Below are 27,433 nucleotides of genomic sequence, written 5' to 3'. Positions count from 1 at the left end.
ACCTCCATCAGGGCTGGTGTCAAGGATAGGCATGGTTGGGCACGTGCCAAGGGCCAACACCCCAGCAGAGGCCTGCTGACAAGAGCCCCCTGGACCTCTTCACCATGGCAACCTGCTTGTTCACCTGCCTCTTGCTCTGGCCCAGACAACAGTGGTGGTAAGAAGGAGGAGCAGTAGATGCCTGGCCTCCTTGCTCACTGGCTCTCTGCCTGTTAAGCAAGCAAGTGGTAGCAATGATGAGAAAGGGGAGGAGAAGCAATAGCAGCTGGTGACAATGGTAGTGAGAAGGTAGACGCACTGAGGGAGGGGGCTCATTGAGGGTATCTTGCACAAGAGCCCCCCCCCCCAATCTGGAGGTGGCACTGGCCTCCCTCATTGTTTTTCCTTGCTGTTCACCACTTTTCCTTCAAGGGTTCCTATACAACCACTTCTGCACTCAAATGGTACAGCATGGAAATGCTCAGTCTCTAAAGAATAAATAATTAAAAACAAAATCAAACTTTTAAAAGGTCATACACAACCGAGGGGGAAGGGAGTTGTCATTCACCATTAATGGCATCATTAAGTGCCCATGAGATTTCTGCAGCCTTGTTCTGCAGAGCACTTACAGTCACAATTCCCACTTGTGGGAGGAGAAATTGTATTTCCCAGCCACAAAATGTCGAGGTTTATGCCCTAGAAAAAGTGCAGCATCCCTACAACAGAAGTGTTACCTTGAGAGAAGACATCTGGATCTCTTGCAACAAATGAGTAAAAAAGCTCATTTATGTTACCCCCCCCAAAAAAAATGGTTTTGAAAAAGATCTAGCCTGAAGGATTCTTTGTTCGTAGTTAATTGTGGGAAGCTAATGGTTAATTAGAGACTTCATGTATTTATTCTGAAATTTGGCTTAGTTTCTCCAGACTTTAAAATGAAACTCTTGAAAATTGGTGGCATGTCTGCTTCATCATCAGAAACTGATCCAATAAAAATATTATTTGCCCACAGTCTGTTGTGGGAGCTACCCAGCTACAACTGTGCTGTTTAGAAGTAGAACGCCAGTTAACTTATGACTTGGCTCTGCTGCTAAGACCAGCATTGGTTTCAGTGGTGGTGGTGGTGATGGGTGGCAGCCAGCAGGCAGCAGCTTTTGTGATGTTGATGGGTTTCCAACATGTCTTGGACTCGGTCCAGCAGTCTAGTTCTTCATCATTGCTGTCCTGGGGCTAGGAAGAATGACCAGCATCTCACAGGATGAAATGTTCTTTAGCCCAATATTAGCTTGTGCAAAATGTACAATTCAACATTTTCGTATCTGGGGGAAAGCCAAGATCTTAAATATGTGTTGCTACATAAATGCCAAGCATACTATTCCTACTTAGGTGCTTACAAATGTACCTTTAAATTGGACTTGCCAACATCTTTTTTTCTGTGACAGACTGAGCCCAGCTCCCCCCTTACACACACATGTTTACAATGCATTTGACAAATGGCAATTTATCAGCAACTTGAAAACTGATTCAGTTGTTCAGTTTTGTACCTCTTGCCACACTTCAAACAGATGGTCCTACATTTTAAAATATATTTCAGTAAGCACTACATGGAATGCATTAATTTAAACATGAATTTATCATTTTATTCCAGAAAAAGACTTGCAAAATCAGTTCAAGGATGGGGAAATTAGGTTTGTTATGTCACAGGTACCAACCAGTCAGTGCTGTGTACACCCAGAACCAGTCTTCCAGGAGCTCAATCCTGGACAAAAAGTTATTAGTTTGTATGTGACACAGCAAGTGTACTTCCCCAGTGGCTTGAGCAGTCATGTGATGTATGTTTTGTATGCCTCCTTAACTCCAGTACCATAACTTTATAACTTGGTAGAACAAAATTCAGATACTCCATGTTTTCTTCATACATCTAGTCACATGCCATCTCATTTATACCTTGCAGCAGACCCCCATGGTTTGATCTTCCTCCACCTCCTTATTCCTCAGAAACAGAATCCCAGAATCATATAGACCTCCCTCCTTATAGATCTCGGACTGGGAGTGTGGTGAGCACAGATGCTACAGTGGCAAGAAGTCCAGGGACTGTGGACAGTAGTCGAACAGGAAGCACCATTGCCAGTATGGACTGTCACAGTGCGCTACATGAAATTACAGCTGAGCAAAGTGACTCTCTCATCAATTCAGTTTCTGCCAGGGAAGTGTAAATGGTATTTATGAGGTTCTTCTGGATGTCTGCTTGGGCTTGGACCAAAGCTAAGGAGTTCAGAGTCACCTGAGCTCCATCTCCATGCCGACTGCAGCGTACTGGGGAGCATGTCTGGTGCACGCCCTGTTGAAATGAACTAGAGCTGTGCAAGCCCCCTTTCAACATTCATTTCAAGGACATGTCAAGAAGAAAAAGGTGCCAATGGCCTTAGCCATGCTAGACTTTGAATGTTGTATACTGAGTTCGTGGGAAAAGTTTGACATTTCAGTTCAGATTCACCTTGACTTTTTCTATAGTATGCTTTTAAGGTATTTTAGGGGTATTTACTATGTGCATGTGTCAGAATATAAGATATACACATGTGCCTAGGTATACACCTGTATTTGAAAACATCTCTATGTGTTATTTTTTAAAATGTGTATTTATGACTGTAAGTATGTATATAATATACTAGTAAATGAAGCTTGTGTTATGCAAGTACTGATTGGTGTTGATGGTTGGTACTAGAAGTCCCTCACACAGAGAGCTTTTCTACAGGAGGCATTTATTGTGTGCTCATCATTCCTTACTCACAGTTGTTTACGGGTTTTTTAGATGACATTGTGACCCTCCAGTTTCGTTTCTGTTTTTTAAGAGCATTTCTGGGGGCGGGGGAGGGGCAGGTGTAGAGCAGGGAAAAAAGTATTATTTCTGAAAGCAAAAGAAAACGTATTTTCCTACTTGTGTAACTGTATTATTATGCTATAGCACAGTGCCACCTAGAGATTATGTAGCAGAAAAGCAGGAAAGGAAAAGCTCTTTGTAGAGCTCTGATCTCAACTATGAAACAAAACCAAAAGTAGATACAGTGGATTAACAGCCTCGTGTAGAAAAGCTCACACAAAGTCCCAGCCTGAAGAGGCAGTGAAAGTCTTGCAGTAATTCTTTCCTGCACACAGTTTGACTTGCTTTCTTTTTGAATCCTGGACGCTATTATGAGGTAAACTTTATGCCTATGTTTTTGATGATTAGGTATAAAAATTTCCTGTTTTGAGACTCATCTGGTGATTATGATGTACTTAATTTCAGCCTCCCTTCCAATTGTTAAGACTATAGAAAGTCTCCCTTTCAGACTGTTGTAGTAATGAGTGTGTCTTGCGCTGTGAGTGTAACTAATTTCAGCTTCCTACCTAGTGTGCAAGTAGCTTAACCATTTGATGCTGTACTTTGAGCCCTCTGTTTTTACAGAAAGATATACAGATGTCTCTTTCTCTCAAACTATTCTACTCATCACGGTGATTCAGGGTACATACGTGCCAAAATTCAGTTTTCTGGGTGCCTGAAAATACTTTAACCAGTGGGGCCAAGCTCTGATTTCCCCATTTTAAGGGAGACAAATACAAATGCCCCATTTTCATATTTTGGTAATCTTAAGTGCCTTGTACTACACAGGTATCAAATTTCAGAGCTGTAGCTCATCAGGAAATGCCATATGTGTGTGAGAAAAGCATTTTCATATAGAAAAAAACTGTTCACTCTTTGTAGTACTTTCTGGATGAGATTATGACAGATTCACATGTTACACAGAAAACTCATTTCCATATATACACCATCACTGTAGGCATCAACAGAAAGAATGAAGCAGAGGTACATAACTAGTACTTCTCCCTGTGCATTTACAAACATGTATCGATTGACACATTGTGGACTTTACAACCTTTACCACTGCAAACACTGATGTACATGTGGCACATTTGGTTGCTGTCTGGTGTGAATAAACCTTTAGAATCATCAGTACTTAAGCATCATTCAGATACCCCTAGGGATGGGAGAACCAGAGATGCTTGAGTGCAGTGAAATTCTCCAAACTTTACTTCAAAGTTCGGTTTAGCTCTCTCCCATTCTCATTTGCAACCTGGTTTTTTTGTTTGTTTGTTCGAACAGGAAAAATACGTTTTTTTAAAAAGCACGCACTTTCCACCCATTACAGTGTAAATATGCGAATATTTAAAAGTGTGCATTTTTTAAACGTGCATTTTGCAAATATGAATGCAAGATCAGGAACTTGTGGACATTGTCAGAGAATATACGCTCCCGTTCACATTTAGAGTTGCGAATGGGGCATTTTTGAGTCATTTGCAAACTGAAATTCTCGTAAATCCCTAGATAGCCCTCAACCATTTCAGCTAAGGTCAAACTAAATGTTACTTCAAAAGTAAACATAGAGGGCCCAGTCCAGATTGGGACCATAGCAGAGGGAAAGGGCTAACTCCCCTTTCCCATGATAGGGTCCTGATCTGATCTCCCATACTTAACTTTTGAGTTAAAAAAAGGCATAGCTGCTAGGTATGTCTTTAATGTAACATCTAGTTTGACCCAAAGGTACTGAATTCATAGGCTTTATTTGACCTCCCTGACCTCTCTTTTAATAAATATCCTTTCTGTACAACACATCTCTTTAGGCTGTATATATGTACATTTGTGTTGCAGTATTTTGATTTGGACTGTTAAAATAAATGCTTTTTAATGGTATGTTTGCTTTTTTAAAGGTATGTTTGCACAAGCACACGCCATTTAAGCTAAGTATGCATTTAGTTACTAAAGAAGAACAATTCTGGGGAATTTGAATAAGGTATAAATAGGGCAGTATAAGGGGATTGTGTTTTTCCATCTCAATGTAGGAAATTGCTTGGCAACAGTACATAATAGTCTAGCATGTCACAGAAGTGTGCACATTTGGTAGATGTTAAAATATCCTTCAAAGGCAGTTATATTTTCATATTCATATATCTTAATATTAAGCACTCTAATGTGGAAACATTAAACCCCTGAAGGGGCTATAAATTTTGTGGAATGTTGAGAATTTGAGCATTTTGTAACAGGATTTAGTGCAAACTCAGGTTAAAAAGAGGTTTAAAACCTTATTTTAAATACTAATGCGTAAATAATACTATTTTTTCCTGCAATACGTTAGTTACATTTCTTTCTCTAAAGTGTTGTAGTTGTTTGTATAGGCTAGGATCCAAACAGCTACTTTAGGCACACTTAAATCATTCCTGATATGATTTCTAAAAAAATGAATAGCAGACACCCATGCTATATTGCATATTTGTTTCACCAGTACAGTTGTACACATGGGGAAATTTTCTAACAGTACACTGAAGCTGAGCATGGGTACTTCAGGGTGCAGTGCCTGTTGCATTTCCCATAGGTGCCCATTATGCAAACATTAAAAACATCTGAAAAGGGCTTAAGTTCCACACAAAGCAAACAGGAAGTATATTGCTGATCAGGAACAATCAGTGCCAGGAGATGTGTTGAGGTTCACAGACTGCCATAGCTCATTGTGCTATTTTCAATGGCAGATTGTACACATTCATATGTATACGTAGTGTTGGAGGTGACCTCACAGGTCATCTAGCCTACCTCCAACCAGTGCAGGAAATCCGCTGCTATGGTATCCCTGATAGGTAGCCATCCATCATCTGCCAGAAAGCCTCTCGGAGAAAGAGAGCCCACCACCTTCCAAGGCAGTCTGTTCCACCGTCAAACAGCTCATACCGTCAAGAAAGACTTTCTTCCTAATGTTTAGTCGGACATGTTTCATAGCTGGCAATTGGCTGTTAATTTTAATGTATGATCTTAAGATGTTCTATAGAATGTTTCTACACCACTTTGGGCAGAGTTGCTCTAGAGATCCAGTAAATAAAACTGAGCTGCTGCAGACATGCCCAAAGGCAAATGAGTCACCACTATTAACCTGTGCATCTGCTGTATATGTCCAACTTTCTTTTGAGAGTGTACCCTCTTCATTACACACTCCCCCATTACTAATTAACCACTTTATAATCATTGTCTCAAGATAGATATTGGCTGTGCTCCAGCCAGTCTATTTACACATTTGCCAGAAACTACTCATGTGGAGTTTTCTTCAGTACTTCTCCCTCCACCCCCGCCTTTCTATTTGGTTTGTTCTAGCAGTGCTGAGAAATTGCGTTTAAAACTGCTTTTTAAAAGCTCCTGAAGTTTAAAAATAAAAAGCTGTGCCATGTCAGGGGAAAGGAGGCTATCGTAGTGAAAAAAAACATAAAATACGTTCACATACTCTTATGTGCTATGGCCATATCATTCGTTCTAAGCCTCTCCTAGCATTTGTTTAGATTGGTGGTCTCTTGGCAGCTTCAGAAGCACCCAGCTCAATAATGGCAATTCATACACTTAATCCTCACGCAGCTGTTTATTTGCCCCTCAAGAATGTTGTCTCACAAGAATCCCCAGTCTCCTACTTCTTGCCTGGGGAGATAGAGTAACTGTTGTGGTAATGGATGCCATTCTAGTGAAAGCGGGAAGGTGGGGGTGTCTTTCCCTGAGTGGTCAGTGCAGTATTTCAGCCGGCACTATAAAGTTAAACATACCCACATTCTCAAGTCTCAGTTTGCATCCCAATAGTTTTAACATTTAAAACTGAATCACATTGGATAATAGTTTTGATAGAGCTCCACTGCTACCCAGCTAGAGCTGGCCACGTAACAGATGGTTGAGAAGAAACAGGTTCGTTGCTCTCCCCAGCCGATCAGCACAATTTTCTTGTATGGATGTAGCTCACCTGTTCTTTCTAGATCTTCTAGAGAAATTGCCATCCAGTGCATTGGGTGAGCCCCATGTAGGTCACAGCGGTGCCGATTTAAGCAATTTGAGAGACATTAGCTGAGTTCAGATGTCATGGAGCCCAATTGCCAAATTATTGTTTGGCAGCTGGGAGCTGCACATAGCTTCTCCTCTCTTCTTCTCCTTAGTTCAGGGAGTATTTATGTATTTTATTTTAGTTAATTAATTAATTTCATGCCTTTCTGCCAAAAACAGCACTCAAGGCACAGCTAATAATAAAAAGAGGCTCACAACAAAATCTTAATGAAAACATAACATAAAAACAAAAACACAATGAAAATACAACAATAAAAGAAATAGATGTGGGGGAAACAAAAGGAGTGAGAACCATCCCCGCCTGAAGGATGAGACTGGTGATCACGTATCTGAAATCGCACTTTATTCACCAACGTGTATACATGGGTAATTCGCAAAAGAACTATTAGTTGGGAACAGGTTACATATGGCTTTTATCAGAAAACACAGTACATAGTAAGAAATACTAGGCAAAAGATCCTAGCCAATTAGAAGCTTACATATGTTGTCTATATCATCATGCAACCATCAGGCACGTACCACGTGTACAGAATGCTTCTTTTTATCCAAGAAGCACAGCTGGGGCTCAATGATTTGCAAATTCCTGCATGGCGGTACCTTATCTCATTAGGCGATGGGTTTCTGCTTGCCTATTGTCCTCATGAGATAGGAGTTGGAGCCTCCTTTATCAGTATTAAGGATTATTTATTCCACCTTCTTACCCAGTTATCTGTCTTATTTTCCTCAGTTACATTCAATGTACTTTTCCATCCTGAGGACTTTGGTTCAGGCCTACACTTAGTGGTTCAGGCCTATACTTAGACCTTTTCTCCCACATAGACCACACCCAACCTGTTAAAACCCATTTCAGCAACAGACCAGCTTACACCAAAGACCTTCCTGAATAAAAACGTCACCTAGATTTCTAGAAGCCGGTGCAGTTAGTGCGCTAGCCTCAACGGTGCATATGCACTCCTGGCCACTGGGCTAAATCCAGGAGTATACTCAAACTGTGAGCCTGAGCCTTCAGGGGGAGTGTAGCCCCATCCAGCACAAGTTGAATTCCCTGATTTTCAGAAGGACAGCAGAGAGGGAGCCAACCTATCCTCTCTCAGCACGGAGTTGCAGAGCCTGGGAGTGGTTACCAAGAAGGCCTCTCACATCTTTACAAGACACACTTCTGATGTTGGGAGAACCAAGACAAGGGCCTCTCCCAAGAATCTTAAAACCTGGGCAAGCTCATATGGAAGAGTGCAGTCTTTCAGGCAGCCTGGTCTCAAGCCTTTTACGGCTTTATAGGTCATAATCAGCACTTTGAACTGTGCCTGTAAACATAGTAGCAAGTAAAGCTGTTGTAACAAGGGAGTCACATGCTCCCTGTAACCAGCCCCGGTCAACAGTCTGGCTGCAACATTTTGGATCAGCTGCAGTTATCAAATCCTTTTCAAAGGCAGCCCCACATAGAGCACGTTATAATAATCCAAATAGGATGTAACTAAGGCATGCATGACTATGGCCAGATCAGACAACTCTAGGAACAGGCACAGTTGCTACACTAGCTTCAGTTGCATATACGCACTTCTGGCCACCCCCAAGACCTGGGCATCCAGGTTCAGGGCTGAATCCAGGTGTACATGGAAACTGAGAGCCTGAGTCTTCAAGGGGAGTGCCACCCTGTCCAGCACAGGCTGAATTCCTTGATCTGCCTTTTGACTAACCAGGAGCATCTTCCATTTGTTCACCCTCATCCAGTCCATTATCAACATCAGAAACTGATTTAGAATTATAACAGCTTCCTTCAATTTAGATGGAAAGGAGAGATAGAGTTGGGTGTCATCAGCATACTGGTGGCACTGAAACTTAAAATTCCAGAAACTTCTCTCAGCTGTTTCATGTTTATGTTGAATAGTATGTGAGACAAGATGGAATCCTAAGGGACACCTGAGGGCAATGACCAGGGCATCGAACAGGAGTCCCCCCCACCCCTGCCAAGAAGGACTGGAGCCACCATAAAAGAGTCCCTTTCAAGTCCTGTCCCACAGAGATGTCTCAGAAGAATACCATAATTGATGGCATTGAAAGCCACTGAGAGGTCCAGAAGAACCTGGCGTAGATTGTCCACCAAAGTGACTAAAGCAATCTCTATCCCATAAACAGGTCTGAAGACAGATTGAAATAGACTTTTCTCTGGTTTGTGATAACCATAATTTGCTATGATGTCCAAACCAGGCAAACTGTGGTTAGTACTAACAAGCCCTGTTTCCAAACTCTTATTTCAGTTCATGGCTTGGAGGTAATCCATGTGAGTGCTAACTAGTGATGTATGAGAAATGCATTTCAGTGTGTTTTTGATCAGGATTTACCCAATTTGCACCTTCCAGACTGAACACGGACTTGGATGCAATCTGTGGTTGAAGTCTGTACATTTCTGAGCTTGCAGTGTGATTCACATACCAAAATAAATGCATTAGACAGCATGCATAGATTTGAAAAATGTGCATGAAAAAAATTGTACTTTGAAAAACATGCACGAACACTTTAATCAATGGGAGAAGAATTTATTTATTTATTTATTTATTGCACTTCTATGCCACCAAATAGTTGAAGCTATGGTGCATATCTGTGCAAATATCTGTTGCACAGATATGCACAATTGATGTGTACATTTGGGGAAATACACAGATTTTCATGCAAAAAGAGAAAAACAAAGCTTGCAATCTGATATGGACTCAAGTCGGAACGAGTTTCAAGATGGAATTTGGAGAACTTCGGCGAGCTTGAGTTTTGCTGCTTCACACATGCCTTGTGCTAATCATAGTTTGCTTGATTTATATATAACTGCAAACTATGGTTATCACAAACCAAGAAAGGTAGATGGAAGTTGCTCATGGTCCAGATAGGGGAAGAAGACAGCTCAGAAGAGGAGTGGCAGATCTTATCTAAAGTGAGCAACTCTAGTCATTAGTCCCAAAAGAGATACAGCCAAAAAGAACATTCAGCAACAATAAACTTCAGTACACTTAAAGAGAACTTAGATTTCAGTTTCAAATGGCAGATTTAAAAAATCTAGTCAAATAATTGCATTTCAGAAACTTAATAGAACAAATTGATCCAAAAAACAAACAAACAAGCAACCTTTGGACACTACCTAGACCTTCCAAAACAAACAAAAAGGATTTTTTTTTTCCAAGTCACACCTAATCTGAATCCTTTTTCAGTGTTATTGGATTACATCCAAAGCGGTGCAGCGCTGAAATATGCTGTCTAGATGCATAGTTCCCAACATGACAATTACTGTTTCAGATGTTACCTGAAAGCACACAACGAGTTTGTACATACCTCTTTTAGTATTTCCAAATAATGTCCACAGCAATACTGAGTCTCGCACTCTACTCCACTTGTACCAATTTCCCTTTCCCAGTGGCTACTGGTACTTAAACCTAATGTTCACATAGTGCTGCATGCGCCTAGTTATAGGATCTTGGTTCAAGACGTTCTTGCAAGGTATGCAAATGCAGGGTGTAACCATGGGCACTTTTCAGTCCTCCCAATTGTAGACATAGAGGCCGAAAATACAGCCAAATGCCATGACTTCCAAATAGTCATGCTGAAGCTCGTAACAGTGGCAGATCGTGGGTTAATTCACTACAATTAGTTGTTAGGTTCTTTAGCCCACAATTAACCTATAGCATTCAGGTTCGGATATCATGTAACAACCTCCAATCAGAGGCTGCATATGCAAAATGGTGTCGGCACACACCCAAGACGCACCAAGGCAAATCGTGAGTTAATTAACACAATTTGCCACCATCGTGTGCGAATGGGTCCTTAAGTTTCTCTAGCTACTTGAGTTCTATACGTATTGGCAGCTTCATTGAGAATACTGCAAATTTTCTCATCTCAAGACCCTATTTTCCATCCCCACCATCCTGCAGAAACAGACTCCCCCTTTAAATCTATCCAGGCTTCTATTTCACTTTGTTCTCCCGGTTTTGTATAAAAATGAAGTAGGAAGTTGGAGATTATATCCATGTCTGGTTAATGTTACCTGCCAAAACCTGGAAATGTTTCATATTATATTCTGGTTTGTTGTCACTTTGTCAGCTGTCTATAGTTACGACCAGAGTTACGGTGTTAAAAGGTCAGAATTTTTTTTGTCATACTTGGCTGGGTTCTAATATATGCATTGTGCCTTTTACATGTTTTTTTTACTTTTTTTATCAGGAAATTTTATTTCATTTTGAAATAACATTTTAAAAGATGACAAAAAGAAAAGCATACATAATAATATAAAAAGATCACTAAAGTAACAAATAAAATTACTTATTATAATTCTTAGTCTATTACCGATATACATGTGGAACAGTTACAGCAAAACATTCTAAATAGGAGCTTACTATCTAATTAAAGAATAAAAAAAATATTGATTGATTGCTTTGATTTGATTTGTAACCTACCTTTCTACCAGTAATGAAACTGAAGGTGGCTTACAATCACCAATAAAACTTGATAAATACAATAATAAGCAAATCCATTAAGGGAGCCATCCAATGACCCCTAGACAGTGACTGGGGAGCCCATAGGATATTTTGGATTCCCTGATCCAAGATTGGAGACAGTGCTCCAATTTCGCAATGGGGAATTGGAGATCCGATCCCCGTTCCCCTTGCAATTGGCACAGAAAAAACCATGCCAGCTGCTCTTCGAGAGAGAGCTTGGAGAGGAGGGAAGGGGGCATTTCGGTGGGAGGGGAGGAGACTGGAGTGGCCAAGATATGAGCTATCCTGAAGCCTTCCAGCCTTCTTCCCCTCCCCTCCAAAACTCCCCAACTAGACAGGCTACAAAGCCCATCTAGCAAAATATGCAGGGCGGGAGGATGGAGAGGCAAAGATCACCTCCACCACTCCTCCTGCTCTGCGTAGCATGATCATAAGCCTCCAAGTTTGGGGACTTAGAATCATGAAGGATGCAACCCATAGGATTGTGCTCTAAGACACAATTAAAAACACATCAATAGCAGAGTAAAACAGCATCCAACCCAACAGACCTGCTTACACATCAAAGGCCCACTTGAAAAAAGTGGGTTTTGCCTGCTGGCAGAAGGACAACAGAGAGGGAGCAAACTTAGCCTCCCTCAGCAGGGAGTTCCACAGCCAGCGAGGGACCATCAAGAAGGCCCTCCTTCACATTGCCACTAAACATGCCTCTGAAGGTGGTGGTCTTGAAAAAAGGGCCTCTCCGGAAGGTCTTCAGAACCAGGTAAGATTGCAGGGGAGAAGGCGGTCTTTCAGGTAGCCTGGTCCCAAACTGTGTAAGGCTTTATAGGTCATAACTAGCACCTTGAATTCTGCCTGGAAACAGACTGGTACTCAGTGAAGCTGTTGTAACAAGCATGTATAAGGAGTGTGTGCGAGTCTGTGGAGGCTGGTGGCTCAGATTTTGGTGGGGATGTGATTCCATTCTGGGTTTCAGTCAGAGTCAGCCAGGAGCTATCCAAGGTGCAAAAACCATTTTGAGAATTGGATTCAGCACCTTGGATGGCTCCTTTAGAGTTCTGGCTGGTTTTGACTAAAACCCAGAATGGAATTACAGCCCCACTGAAATCGGAGCCACCAGCCTCTACTGGTGCGAGTGTATATTTGTGTGTGTGCGTGTGTGTGTGCGTGTGCGTGTGTATTAGAAAAATATAGGCGACTATTTGGTTGAAATCTGATCAAAAGTTTGATGGGCTTCAACAGAGGAAATAAATGGAACCATGGTGCCATAACATCTTTCTTAAAATTATGGGTCTTTGCTTGCTAGACTTGCTGAGTAAGTTTATACATAATCATACTCTCCCAAATTTTAATACTGTTCAGCATCATTAACAGCACAATCCTGTAGATGTCTACACAGAAGTAAGTCCCATTGAATTCAGTGGGGTTCACTCCCAGGTAAATGGGCGTAGGAATGCAGCCTTTTTTACGTTATTTTCCTTTCTTATTTCTGAGTCTCACTATATTTTAACACAGACTGTCTGATGCGGCTTGTGCTTTTGCCTTTATTAGCATTTTAGCAATGCCCCCTGATGGCCCCTGTCAGAACAGGGCTTCCTTATGTGCATGAAAATTCTCCTTTAATTGTCTCTTTTCATCATAACATCATAATTGTCTCTTTCACCTGTATGTAAGGTCAAGACATGTTTTTAATCAAGACTTCTACCGTTAAATAATTTGGGGGCAAAACATCTTGATGGAAAGCAAAGTTAGGAAATAATGAGGCTTTTGTTGTTTGCTTGATTGCACAGTAATGGCTCAGAGTTCCATGGAATTCATTTTGCTGGCTTGTTTGCAAATGCACGCCCCCCCCCCCTTTTTATGGTGATTTATAATTGGAAACTAATCTTTGCTGGCATATTTGAGTTTATAAAGCTGGGCTCAAATGGAAAGGTGTCACCTTTCCATTTGCAGGTTGGAGGTGTTGAGGGGACATTTTAGTGATTTTTGTGAATGGGGAAGCTGCCTCCCTCCACAAACATACCTGGCCTCTGAAATGATGCTTCTTTGTGACATAGAGGCCTTCCAGAGGCATGGTGGAGGATACTGGGGCCCACCGGGATACTGAATTGCAGCCCTATTGCCTCAAGCGGTGGGCAGGTATTAGTTACAAGAACACACACAAACAACTAGTGTTGCTGCCTCTGCCACACATCAAGGTAAGCTACTTCCAAGGGCTGAAAATTATTAGAATTTCTCCTACCCCCTGAGAACATCACCAAAAATGCTCCTCCACCATTGCGGCTTCCAAATGGGGCCACGACATAAGTGGAGCGGAATTTTCAGCACAGGTTTAACTAATTCTGATTGGCTCCAGTAAATAGGGTGGCCACTCATGCATCATTAAAAAGAGGAAATGTTCAGCAAAAAGGGGCATGGGTTTGCATAAAATTTGCATAAGCTAATTTGTATGTAGAAATTCAGTGAAGAAAGATGTACTGCAATTTAAATAGATAGACTATACAACTCACCCTAATGGGGACGACTGTGACCAGGTGACTTTTGTGCCTGCTCAGTCTGCTGTACCAACTGTTGATGAGTGACTTCAAGGCCCCAACGGCTCTCCCTTCATACGGTTCTTTTTCTTTAAACCAGGCGTGAACTGGACTGGACAGGCCTTCAAACAGAGGACACTTTCAAATATCCTCTCTGTAAAGTAGGAAACATGGCCACCCTACCAGTAGATCTGATAAGATCTGGACACCCCGTGGAGACGTGGAGAAATAAGTTTGCACACATGTTCCAGCATGATATAGAATTTAACCTCACTTTTCTCCTCAGCCCAGGCTGCATCCCCCCTCAGAACTCCAGGACCAAATAAACTGCTCCCTTCTTCTCCTCCAACCCATGTTTGGACTCTGGACCCTGCTTAATAGTCAGGATGGCCCTTGTTTGCCAGAAACCAGTAGCTAAAGACTAACTGTGTGGTCTGAGAACGGCCAAGGGGTAGATTTCTCCCTGTCCTCTTTAAATGCCTTCCCCGCCCCTTAGTCACATACTGGCCGGCGTATTGCTATGTCACCTGGGGTGCGCCACTGATCTTCATACAAGATTCTGAAGCCACAAGCCAGCTGTAAGAACAAAGAAGACAGAACAACACTGTAATCCTGACGGCCACAGCCTTTCAGACATGGTAATATTTCCAGTAGAACCATCTAATCCAGCAATCCTTGCAAAAGGGCGGGGGGGGGGGGGATGGATTTATAGACTGGACACACAGACTCCAAACGGGCTGAACTTGGAGGATGGCACCACCTATGGTACTTCTCTTGCAATCTGGGAATTTCATCCAGAGCAATAACATTCTGTAACTGTCACTGTGGGTGGTTGTTTCAGCTAGGTGTCCCTGACGAAGGTGGAAGCTGAAATGTTCGATAGAAATTAAAGAATATATATTTATCCCTGTTTAGCCAATTGCTTTACTATATATATGTGTGTGCATGTGTGCGCGTGCATGCGTTAGTTTTAATGTTTACATCCTAAACAGTAAGTATACCATTGCATACCAATGAGCTGTGCAAGTTGTGTCTAGAAAGCTGCTTACGATCAATATAATCTTTCAGGCTAGATTACCTGTCAGTCAAAAGGGCCAAAGGCCCGACAAGCTGTGATGTGCTGGATTCTCTGGAAAGATGGTGTATTGACTGCTAGTAAATCAAGTGAGAGCTTTCGTAAGGGAAATTTACAACCCTTTATTAAGTATCCCCCTTTAAAACCAAAGGCTAGGATTCTTTTATTTTTAAATTGCATGCAGTCATGCATCACTACCAAAGGAAGTAGTACTCCATTTAACCACAGCACAAAAACTGGTGATGCAGTGCATAGCTTTACCAAAGTGCCGTAAACAGGCTTGGATGGGCCACTTGGATGGAGGGGGGAAATGTATCATGGCATTTGGGTGACTCAAGTGATGTCAGAGTGCTTCAGATGCCAGCTTTTAACCCCCAGGGTCTGGCAACGTCTTTTATGTTCCAATGGTGCCATCCAATTTTTGTGGCAAGTGTTCTTTTAGAGCTATATCCAGTTTATGCAATCAGTCATATTTTTCCTGGATAGTGGTACATCAGGCTACTGGTGGGGAGGCTGCATGCTAAATCCCCACCCCCCACCCCCAAAAACACATTCCCTGCATATAGAAAACAAACATGTCAGGACCAGCTCAGGCATCTCTGACATGCAATTTTTCTACTTACAGAATTTCTCCACGGGGAGCACTGAAATATAAAATCTCCACCCTTAGCATGGCAACCTAGGAAGAGGTTTATCACTTGATTGTGCTGATTATATAAATGGGCCCCAAGATTCAATGGATTGAAGCCTGAAAGTAGAGTAATTCTGAAACTTAAGGCTGGCTCTGTACACACATACACACATTAGCATGAAGGAACAGAAGCAAAGGAAGGAAGAACTATAGTCCAGTTGCCACCTTGTAAGCCACCTTGGATTCATGGATCACTGCCTTGTTGTGGCGAAGGGGCTTGCCTAACTCAGTGAAGCCATAAGCTATGCCGTGCAGGGCCACCCAAGACGGACAGGTCATGGCGGAGAGTTCTGACAAAATGTGGTCCACTGGAGAAGGAAATGGCAACCCACTCCAGTATTCTTGCCAAGAAAACCCCATGGAATGTATCACAAGGCTAAAAGAGATGACGTCGGAAGATGAGGAACTCTGGGGGAAAGCGCCTATGTTGTACTTGAGTTCTTGGTTCTAAGGGAAGCAAAAGCTGAGTGTAGTCAAACGCGTACCCTGGATTTTAGGAAAGCTGATTTTAATAAACTCAGAACAATGATCAGTAAGGTCCCATGGCAAGCGACGCTAACGAGAAAAGGAGTCTGAGATGGGTGGGAGCTTTTAAAAAAGGAAATTCTCAAGGCACAATCACAAACAATTCCAACAAGAAGAAAAGGTGGAAGACAACAGAAGAAGCCAATGTGGCTTCACAAAAAGCTTAGGGATGACCTGAAAACAAAAAAGGACACATATAGGAAGTGGAAAGAAGGCCAAGTAACAAAGGAAGAGTACAGGCAGATAGCACAGAATTGCAGGGATGGCGTCAGGAAGGCTAAAGCTGAGAATGAGCTGAGGTTAGCAAGGGATGCTAAAAACAAGAAAAAGGCTTTCTTCAGCTACGTGCATAGTAAAAGGCAGAGGAAATAAATGGTGGTTCAGCTATTAAATAAGGATGGCAAAACGATAACAGATGACAAAGAAAAGGCAGAGGTGCTCAATTCCTACTTTGGCTCAGTCTTCTCCCAAAAGAGGGTCTATGACCCCCCTGGCAAAGGCGAAGTACAGGCTGAAGGGGCAGGATTGCAGCTTGAGATCGATAGGCATATGGTCAAGGAACACCTAATTCCTTTGAATGAGTTCAAATCTCCAGGGCCAGATGAACTGCACCCTAGAGTAATAAAGGAACTGGCAGAAGAACTCTCAGAACCGCTGTCTATTCTCTTTGAGAAATCATGGAGGACGGGGGAAGTGCCAGATGACTGGAGGAGGGCTAACGTTGTGCCTATCTTCAAAAAGGGTAAAAAGGAGGAACCTGGGAACTACAGACCAGTCAGTCTGACATCAATCCCTGGGAAAATTCTGGAGCAGATGATAAAGGAATCCATCTGGAAGCACCTTGACAACAATGCCGTGATTACTCGAAGCCAACATGGATTTGTCAAAAACAAGTCCTGCCAGACAAATCTGATCTCATTTTTTGATCAAGTAACCTCCCTTGTAGACCATGGGAATGCTGTAGACATCATATACCTCGACTTCAGCAAAGCTTTTGACAAAGTGCCCCATGATATCCTGATGAGCAAACTAGCTCAAAGTGGGCTAGATGAAACAACGATCTGGTGGATCCACAGTTGGCTACAGAATCGGACTCAAAGAGTGATTATCAATGGGACCTTCTCAAACGAGTGGGGTACCACAGGGCTCAGTCCTGGGCCCAGTGCTCTTCAACATTTTTATTAATGACTTGGAGGAGGAGGTGCAGGGAATGCTGATCAGATTTGCAGATGACACCAAATTGGGCAGGATAGCTAATACTTTGGAAGACAGAAACAAAATTCAAAGTGATCTGGATAGACTGGAGCACTGGGCAGAAAACAACAGAATGACATTTAATAGGGATAAATGCCAAGTTCTGCACCTAGGAAAAAGAAACCAAATGCACAGTTACAAGATGGGGGATACATGGTTCAACCACACTACAAGTGAGAAGGATCTTGGAATTGTTGTCGATCACAAGCTGAATATGAGCCAACAATGTGAGGTGGCTGCAAAAAAAGGCAAATGCTATTTGGGGCTGCATTAATAGAAGCATAGCTTCCAAATCACGTCAAGTACTAGTTCCCCTCTACTCAGCACTGGTTAGACCTCATCTGGAGTACTGTGTCCAGTTCTGGGCACCACACTTGAAGAAGGATGCAGACAAACTGGAGAGGGTTCAGAGGAGGGCAACAAAGATGATCAGGGGACTGGAAACAAAGCCCTATGAAGAGAGACTGAAAGAACTGGGCATGTTTAGCCTTGAGAAGAGAAGACTGAGGGGAGATATGATAGCACTCTTCAAGTACTTGAAAGGTTGTCACAGAGAAGAAGGCCAGGATCTCTTCTTGATCATCCCAGAGTGCAGGACACGGAATAATGGGCTCAAGTTACAGGAAGCCAGATTCCGGCTGAACATCAGGAAAAACTTCCTGACTGTAAGAGCAATATGACAATGGAACCAATTACCTGGGGAGGTGGTGGGCTCTCCCACACTGGAGGCCTTCAAGACGAGGCTGGAGAGCCATTTGTCAGGGATGCTCTGACTTGGATTCCTGCATTGAGCAGGGGGTTGGACTCGATGGCCTTGTAGGCCCCTTCCAACCCTACTATTCTAATGATTCTATGAGCCCCTCAGGTCGGAAGGTGTCCAATATACTACTGGGGAAGAGCAGAAGGTATTTCCAAGTAGCGCCAGAAAGAGTGAAGTGGCTGGGACAAAGCCGAAAGGACACTCAGCTGTGGATGTGTCTGGTGGTGAAAAGAAAATCCGATGCTGTAAAGAACAATATTGTTAGGAACCTGGAATGTAAGATCAATGAATCAAGGTAAGCTGGAGGTGGTCAAACATGAGATGGCAAGATTGAACATCGACATCTTGGGAATCAGCGAACTAAAATGGACAAGCATGGGCGAATGTAATTCAGGTGACCATCATATCTACTACTGTGGGCAAGAATCCCTTAGAAGAAATGGAGTAGCACTCATAGTCAACAAAAGGGTGGGAAAAGCAATACTGGGGTACAATCTTAAAAACGATAGAATGATCTCAGTACGAATCCAAGGCAAACCATTCAACATCACAGTAATTCAAGTCTATGCCCCAACCACTGATGCCGAAGAAGCTGAGGTTGATCGGTTCTATGAAGACCTACAACACCTTCTAGAACTAACACCAAAAAAAGATGTCCTCTTCATCATAGGGGATTGGAATGCTAAAGTAGTTGCAGAAATCAGAGTCAGAGAGACCACGGAGTGAAGGAAAAAGAGTTTTTCTTTATTTAACGCGCGGGCTTTATGGCTGGAATCACTTCCAAAGAGCCAAAAGCCCCGATTTACATCAGCAGATTGTTTTTATAGATATTGTGACACATAGGAAACAGCTCCTCCTCTCCCTCCCATGTGGGGTTGCAGTTTTCAACATTTCTTCTAGCACCATTGTTTATAATACAAGAAATGGGTTATAGGGTAGCCATGATAAGCAGAGAACAGCAGAGAACATGATATACATATCACTATGACCTTAGCCTTTGTTGACAAGATAAGAAATTATTGTGTCTTGTCAGCTTACAAACATATATTTCAGAGAGCAAGAGCTCAGCAAGAACATGAAGCATGAGACTGCATGAGGCTACTTAGTCTGACCCCCGATATGGCTGCTACATTCCCCCCTTAAATGCATAATTTTATTACAATTATAGCATTTCTGATAAGCGAATGCTCATAATAGTCTGCAAAGCACAATACAAAACTTTTTATGACATACATATCACTTAACCTCCTGTTGGGCTATTAGAGCGTAGAGGGCGGCAGTTTTATTAGCCGAGACATAAAACATATTGGTTAAACAGCGCATAAGACAAGGAATGCAAAGGCATAACAGTATCTCTATGAACAACACTGGTAGAATTAGGATGAACAATGCCTTAAGCCAGCTAAGATTTGGGAGCCAAGAGGTTAACCAATCTAGCCAATTGTTTTGTCCCATTGTTATGTCAGCCACTATATTGTAGCCAAGCTGCAAGCTAACCGGTTGATTTCCAGACCATCAGCCAAGGCTAGACCTGGAACTCCAACTAACGATACTGCCAGTGCCAATTTTTCTGAGTCTGAGTATAGCTGTAGGTGGCTATTACAATTTTCAGTTAGTTGGAGTGCTCTAGGCTGCCGTCGACGGATTTTCTCTGGCCACAGGGGAAGAATTGGCACTAGGCGGCTAAGGCAACATGGGTGTTTATCAGACAAGTTGGCTGGAATGAATGACCAGGTACGGGAACCACAGGTCCAAAACTATCCATGAGGCAGAAGTATATGTGCATAATTAAAATATATGTTTTGAATTTCATTACAGTGGAAGGGGGGGCCAGGGATAGCTTTACATTTCCCAGAAGATTTTTGACAATTAATCATTCGTGCACAAGTGGCATTTGTTCCAGCTATGATGGGAGTACGTAGACTGAACTCTGAAGGGGGTAAGATTTTCGTAACTATGCCCCAGTCAGAATTTTGGGAATAAGTCAAGTTTATATTAAAATTGCTTAACATAGTCTCGTTTTGAATTCTTTCAGGATGCTTACAGACAGGTATTAGGCAAGAGCGAATAAGCTTGTTTGCAGGTATATTTCTTGGTAAACAAAAATGCTTTACTCCAGTGATGTTAGCTAAGTGAAGCCAGTAATTATCAGCGAATCGCTGGGACAGATTTCCCTCTCTAGGGGCAGACCCCCCTTTTTCGCACCTTATTAAGGAAACACAATGCAACACTACTAACACTACAACACGCATGTTTGATTTTCCTTGGAATCTGACCATACGCTGGGCAGCTATTCACCTGGCTAGCTGCAGTAGGGTCTAGTCCCCTTTTTCAATTTTCTCCAGTGGCAGGTCTGACCATACGCAGGGTGGACAGTCTCCCGGTGTGCCCACAGTAAGGTCTAGCCTGAATCTTCTTACTGCTTTTTCAGAATGATTTTTAAAGGATTTTCAGGATTTCTGTTCACAGTCCATTCCCCCCCGCTCGCTCTCTTGACTCGTGTCCAATGTATCCAGGGTTTAACTCCAGCTACTTTCACAGCTGTGGGGGTGGAAAGTATAACAGTTTTTGGTCCTCTCCATCTGGGAGTCAAAGGGTCATTTTCCACTCTTTGACCCATACTTCATCTCCTGGTTGGAAAGGATGAATCTCTGTAATGGGAACTGGGGGCTTATTTTCTAAGACAAAGCGACGCTGGGCTTGAAGAACTTTGCCCAGTGTTTGGACTTCTTGTTTAAAGCTAACATTTGCTTGCTCTTGATGCCGCTCCAGTGTCAATCATGAAGTTAATGTCACGGCCCCTCACAATCTGTCTTCTCTCTCGCCCGTTCTGGCTCCTTTGGTTTTCTCCTTTGTGTATTTGATTTATTTTATTTGGGCATTTATGCCACCAATGTCCATCTTGTCCACACTGGGCACACTGGTTCTTTGTTAAAAATCCTCTGCTTCTGCTGGGTCTTCTTTCATTTTTTCGTCCACGTCTTCTTGGGCCTCTGGGTCGAGGGGGGTATACTGGCAATAGGCATTTAAAAGACGCTCCAAGTACGCTCTGGGGGCCTCGGTGGCACCTTGCAGCACTTTAGACACCTTGGTCATATTAACTGACTTCTTCATACCTGCCTTCATGGCTTCTAACAGCAGGGTTTGATACTGGGTGAGGCGCTCTAGCCCCACTTGTGTTTTGGGATTCCAGCGGGGGGGGGGGGTTACTTACAAGGAGACTTTATTGGGTAACTTACAGCACACAGGCGTACCTAATGGTTGGATCAGACAGCTTCTCTGAACCACAAGCTATTGGGCTAAATGGGTTTTATACCATACATGTTACCCATGAGGCAGCACAACACTAGCAAGCATTTTCAGCATAGGCTAGAAGTGTTTGGTTCTCAGGCACAGCTTCCTGTAAACAAACTTCACTTCCCAGGCAAAGTGCTTGATAACACTTTCATTCATTAGTATGGTAAGAGAAATCTCTCTCTCTCTTTCTTTTGCTTTCTTTTGCTTTCTTTTTCTTGCTGATCTGCCTGTATTGCAGATTATGTTTCAAACTTTTTACATAAAACTTTCCTCTCTATGCACCAGCCTTGTCTCTTCATGTGTCTTTTTTTAAGTTAAACTCACTTACTTAAACCTTTATTTATTTATTTATTTATTAATCGCCCATCTGACTGGTCACCCAGCCACTCTGGGCGATGTACAACCCACCATAAAACAATTTAAAACAATAAAATTTTACCATAATTTTTTTTTTTAAATACCCTAGCCCACCCCAAATGCCTGCCTGAACAACCACGTTTTTAATGCACGACGGAAGCTCATTAAAGAGGGGGCATGACGGAGTTCCCTAGGGAGGGAGTTCCACAGAGTGGGGGCCACCACAGAGAAGGCCCTCTCCCTCGTCCCCACCAGTCTAACTGTCCTGGCTGATGGGACAGAGAGAAGGCCATCCGAGGCTGATCTTGTTAAGCGGCCTGTCTGGTGTTGCTGGAGGCGCTCCTTAAGATAGGCTGGGCCGGAACCATATAGGGTTTTAAAGGTCAAAACCAACACCTTGAATTTGGCCCGGAAAACAACTGGTAACCAGTGCAACTCCTTCAGCACTGGAGTGATGTGATCTCGCCGGCGGCTGCCTTTAATCAGGCGAGCCGCCACGTTCTGTACCAGCTGCAGCTTCCGAACCGTCTTCAAGGGTAACCCCACGTAGAGCGCATTACAGTAGTCCAAACGAGAGGAGACCAGGGCATGTACTACCGATGGGAGCAGATGGTCGGGAAGGAAGGGGCGCAGCCGCCGTATCAGATGGAGTTGATACAGCGCTGTCCGGCTCACAGCTGACACCTGAGCCTCCATGGACAGCTGGGAGTCCAAAATGACCCCCAGGCTGCGGACCTGGTCTTTCAAGGGTAGCTGTACCCCATTCAACACCAGGTCAACATCCCCCAGCCTCCTCTTGTCTCCCACCAAAAGTACCTCGGTCTGGTCAGGGTTGAGCTTCAGCTTATTCCTCCCCATCCAGCCACTCACCGTCTCCAGACATTTGGACAGGGATTCTACGGCCAACCTTGGTGAAGATTTGAATGAGAGGTAGAGCTGCGTGTCATCCGCATATTGATGACACTGCACCCCAAACCTCCTGATGATAGTCCCCAGTGGCTTCACATAGATGTTAAATAGCATCGGGGAGAGGATGGAACCCTGTGGCACCCCACAAGTAAGTGGCCACGGGTCCGAAACCTCCTCTCCCAGTGCTACCCTCTGGTACCTGCCGGAGAGGAAGGACCGGAACCACCGCAATACAGTGTCTCCAATGCCCAACCCCTCCAGGCGGTCCAGGAGGATACCGTGGTCAACGGTATCAAAAGCCGCTGAGAGGTCGAGGAGAACAAGGAAGGAGCATTCACCCCTATCCAGAGCCCTCCTCATATCATCCACCAAGGCGACCAAGGCTGTTTCTGTCCCATGCCCAGGCCTGAAGCCCGACTGAAATGGGTCTAGATAATCAGTTTCTTCCAAGTGTGCCTTCAACTGCACCGCCACCACCCGCTCAATCACCTTGCCCAAAAATGGCAGATTTCTGCCCTACATAGTCCCAATGACGCACATTTGAGATAGGCTCTTCTTTTCCTTCTAGTTACATTTTCTCATCTTAAAGAACTATTACATTATTGTGGCTACTTTACCCCCAGGTAATAAGCTCCAGGCACAATCAGCTGCTTCTTATTCACCCTGGGGGCAACTATGGCCACGCTTCTTCTCTACAAATGTTCTTTCTCTTTGCCTCTTGCCTTCTCTTTCTTCTTTTTTTCCCCCCTTCTCTATCTGTCTGCCACTTTCTCTATTTCTCTGTCTTTTCTACTTGTCTCTGTCTTTCTCTACTTTTCTCTGTCTTTCTCTTGTCATCCATTGGGAACCACATTCAGTATCATTTGGAGTTGCAACTAACACTAATCTGCAAATATCACATATATTTTATGATATCTAAGAAATCAAAATATACACAACAAACTTTTTTTAGAATTTAACACAATGAATGGAAAACACTTTTTGCATGGTAAGGCATGATGGAGCAGATCTAGCAATCATACTGCTCCTCTGGCTGCATGCTCAGGGCTCAATAAAATCAAGGGATGGGCATACTCACACACACAAAGAGTTCTAGGTCACCATTTTTGCATCGACAACTCTATGCTGCATGAGTTCTAGCAGAAGGAAATCTAAAAGTCATAGATCAAACTCAGCCTGTTGTACACTGAGCTGACTACAAACACACACAGTCTACAGCAATGAGAGTTCAAGTTTATGAAAAGCCTCACAGCACTGTGAAAAGGGGGGAAGCTCTCGGGGCTATCTATCACTAGACAAGCTAGCCAGGGATTTACAATATCACACACACACACCCCTCTTTTCTCTTCTTCTACTTGGTACACGAAAGCAAAGTGCCAAAACTCAGGACGCTGGGGGGTGATGGGCATCGCCTTATACTTGCATTTTTCAGGCAGCCATTAATCTTCTTCGGGGAGGCGGTGGGGTGATTTGCAGGACTTCAAAGGCAAGCTTCTCAGTTTGTTTGTATTTGTAAATCCCAAGCTTAAAACAGGACACGATGAGGTACAGGGCAGCCAAATCTTTGCTTTGGCATGGGCAACAAATAACTCAGGTCAGCTTTCTTCGCTGGGGTCTCAAACAGGAAAACAGTCTTAATTTAAAGTTGTAACATTACTGACAGCGTCAGCTAGCCAGCTACACAGATTTCACTGTTTTTTTAAGACAGTTACTCCAATATCTTCTTTTCTTCTCAATCAGGTTGGGTCTCCCAGCTTACACAGTTTATTGCAGCTTCCAGGAGCATGGTAGTAGCATGATTTTGGCTTGGCCAGGAACATGCAGTCTGGTTTCTCGGTCTCTTCAGCACACACACTCAGGCAGTCCAACACTGGACACTGAAATCAGTGAGATTTCTTCATTGCAGGGAATCCCATGGCAAAAGCTTAATGGTTACGCTCTTCAGAAATCATATAGCTGATGGTCTACATGCTCTATGAAATTCTAGGACAGTTCAAAGCTAAACATGGTTACCTTGGCAGAGATCTTCAAGTCTTTCTGCTTCATTCTGCCTTGGGACCGTCCTATGGCACACTTTCCACTCGAAGAGGGGTCTAGCCTGTGCCCTGGGGGCGGATTCTTCACCTTTATTCCATTTTGCGCCTTTATCTTCTGGGTCTTCATTTTCTGTTTCCATTTCTTAGGGATTTTATTTCAATTAGGCGAGGTGATGATGTTGCACAACTCAGAACGTTGTGGGCAATTCTCCTGCCCCCCCCTCTCGGCGCGCTAGGCTAACGGCTACTTCTTCGGCCTCACACTCCCACGCTTCGTTAAAAGCCAGGGTGTCCTGCAACATTTCTCTAATTAACAGCCTCAGATCTTGTTCTTTTTTTTTTTCTCAGCTCGACCTTGAGCTTTTTTGCTGTTTCCTCTCTCTATTTTGAATCTTTTTTTAAAAAAATCTTTTTCCTTTTTTTTTTAACATACATCTCAAGGGGGTGCAAGTCTTGCTTCCCCCACCTCCCATAGCCTCCCACTTAAGATGAAGACGGACACAAAGAGGGAAGGGGATTGGTCAGCGAGTAAGGGGTCTCACTGACCGGCACAAGAGGAATTTTCACACCACGCACTTTGCTACTGGCCCGGGCACCTGGACGGTCAACGGTATGCAACAGAAACCGCAGTAGCCACTCACACAATCATCAATTTCATCACGGCACTCATATGTCCCTGCTGCCCACTTTCCCAATTTTCCACTAGAGCGAAGCAGTTTCCTCAGCGCCTTGCTGAGTATTAGTGCCTGCTTGGGGGAGTGATTGGGGGTCCCCCCTCCACCCCCAATCGGGTGGGTCACCTTTTGTATACGTATACTAACACTGACCTTCTTCATAAGGCGGGGCCCTCTTTTTTTCTGCCCAGTGGCCTTTCTCCTAAAGGAGGGGCCCACTTTTTACTCCATATACTTGCCTTTCTCCTGAAGGCTTCCAATGTGGGTTTCAACTCAATTGCAGCTGCAGTATGGGCAGGGCTCAAGTTCCTTCCTCCGCTTCCCAAGGTTCTCTTGCCGCTCACAGCCGTTCGGGCAGGCTCGGCACAGGCTTTCTCCCATTCACCCGACAAAAAGGTTGGTGGCGCCAAGAAAGGGAGGCGTGCGCCGAGCCCTCCCTCCCGGTGCGGCGATTAAGAGCAGGCAACTGCCACCTCTCTGTCTCAGAGCCTGCCACATCCGAGTCACGGCACCATTTATGTTGCAGAAATCAGAGTCAGAGAGACCACGGAGTGAAGGAAAAAGAGTTTTTCTTTATTTAACGCGCGGGCTTTATGGCTGGAATCACTTCCAAAGAGCCAAAAGCCCCGATTTACATCAGCAGATTGTTTTTATAGATATTGTGACACATAGGAAATGGCTCCTGCTCTCCCTCCCATGTGGGGTTGCGGTTTTCAACATTTCTTCTAGCACCATTGTTTATAATACAAGAAATGGGTTATAGGGTAGCCATGATAAGCAGAGAACAGCAGAGAACATGATATACATATCACTATGACCTTAGCCTTTGTTGACAAGATAAGAAATTATTGTGTCTTGTCAGCTTACAAACATATATTTCAGAGAGCAAGAGCTCAGCAAGAACATGAAGCATGAGACTGCATGAGGCTACTTAGTCTGACCCCCGATATGGCTGCTACAGTAGGAAGTCAAGAAATCACCGGGATAACAGGCAAGCATGGTCTTGGTGTACAAAATGAAGCAGGACAAAGGCTAATAGAGTTTTGCCAAGAGAACACGCTGATCATAGCAAACACTCTTTTCCAACAGCACAAGAGGCAACTCTACACATGGACATCACCAGATGGTCAATATCGAAATCAGATTGATTATGTCCTTTGCAGCCAGAGATGGAGAAGCTCTATACAGTCAGGAAAAACAAGACCTGGTGCTGACTGTGGCTCAGATCATGAGCTTCTTGTTGCAAAATTTCGGCTTAAATTGAAGAACGTAGGGAAAACCACTAAAGCATTCAGGTATGACCTAAATCATATCCCTTATGAATATACAGTGGAGGTGAGGAATAGATTTCAGGGATTCGACCTGATAGACAGAGTGCCTGAGGAACTATGGACGGAGGTCCGTAACATTGTTCAGGAGGCAGCAACTCAATCCATCCCAAAGAAAAAGAAATGCAAGGAAGCAAAGTGGCTGTCTGGGGAGGCTTTACAAGTAGCTGAGGAAAGAAGGGAAGCAAAAAGCAAGGGAGAAAGGGGAAGATATATCCAACTGAATGCAGAGTTCCAGAGAATAGCAAGGAGTGACAAGAAGGCCTTCTTAAATGAACAATGCAAAGAAATCGAGGAAAACAACAGAATGGGAAAGACTAGAGATCTCTTCAAGAAAATTGGAGATCTCAAGGGAACATTTTGTGCAAAGACGGGCATGATAAAGGACAAAGAAGGCAGGGACCTAACAGAAGCAAATAAGATTCAGAAGAGGTGGAAAGAATACACAGAAGAACTATACAGGAAAGATCTGAATGTCCCTGATAGCCATGATAGTGCGGTCACTGAACTTGAGCCAGACATCCTAGAGAGTGGAGTCAAGTGGGCCTTAGGAAGCATTAGTAACAACAAAGCTAGCGGAGATGACAGTATTCCAGCTGAGCTATTTAAAATCCTAAAAGATGATGCTGTTAAGGTGCTGC

General features: G+C 43.4%; 1 protein-coding gene across 13 annotated transcripts in view; it reads left to right on the top strand.

Annotated features, from left to right (window-relative positions):
* The window catches only part of LDLRAD3 (low density lipoprotein receptor class A domain containing 3), a 357,700-nt gene that overhangs the window by 225,993 nt on the left and 104,274 nt on the right, over positions 1-27,433 (top strand). For 6 of the 13 annotated variants that reach the window (XR_014790386.1, XR_014790392.1, XR_014790391.1 and 3 more), the window contains exon 6: positions 1,931-3,173. Coding sequence is in view for 5 of the 13 variants with exons in the window: in XM_084851166.1 (XP_084707292.1) it covers positions 1,931-2,192 (262 nt within the window). In the remaining 8 variants the exon portion in view is untranslated. The other 7 variants (XM_084851166.1, XM_084851220.1, XM_084851230.1 and 4 more) reach the window with 4 other exon arrangements.

This window comes from Heloderma suspectum, chromosome 1 (assembly GCF_057233095.1).
Source record: "Heloderma suspectum isolate Gila_16-S chromosome 1, 16-S_ref, whole genome shotgun sequence".
Taxonomy (NCBI): domain Eukaryota; kingdom Metazoa; phylum Chordata; class Lepidosauria; order Squamata; family Helodermatidae; genus Heloderma; species Heloderma suspectum.
Note: the sequence above shows the minus strand (reverse complement) of the source record. Positions and strands in the feature narration are given on the sequence as shown.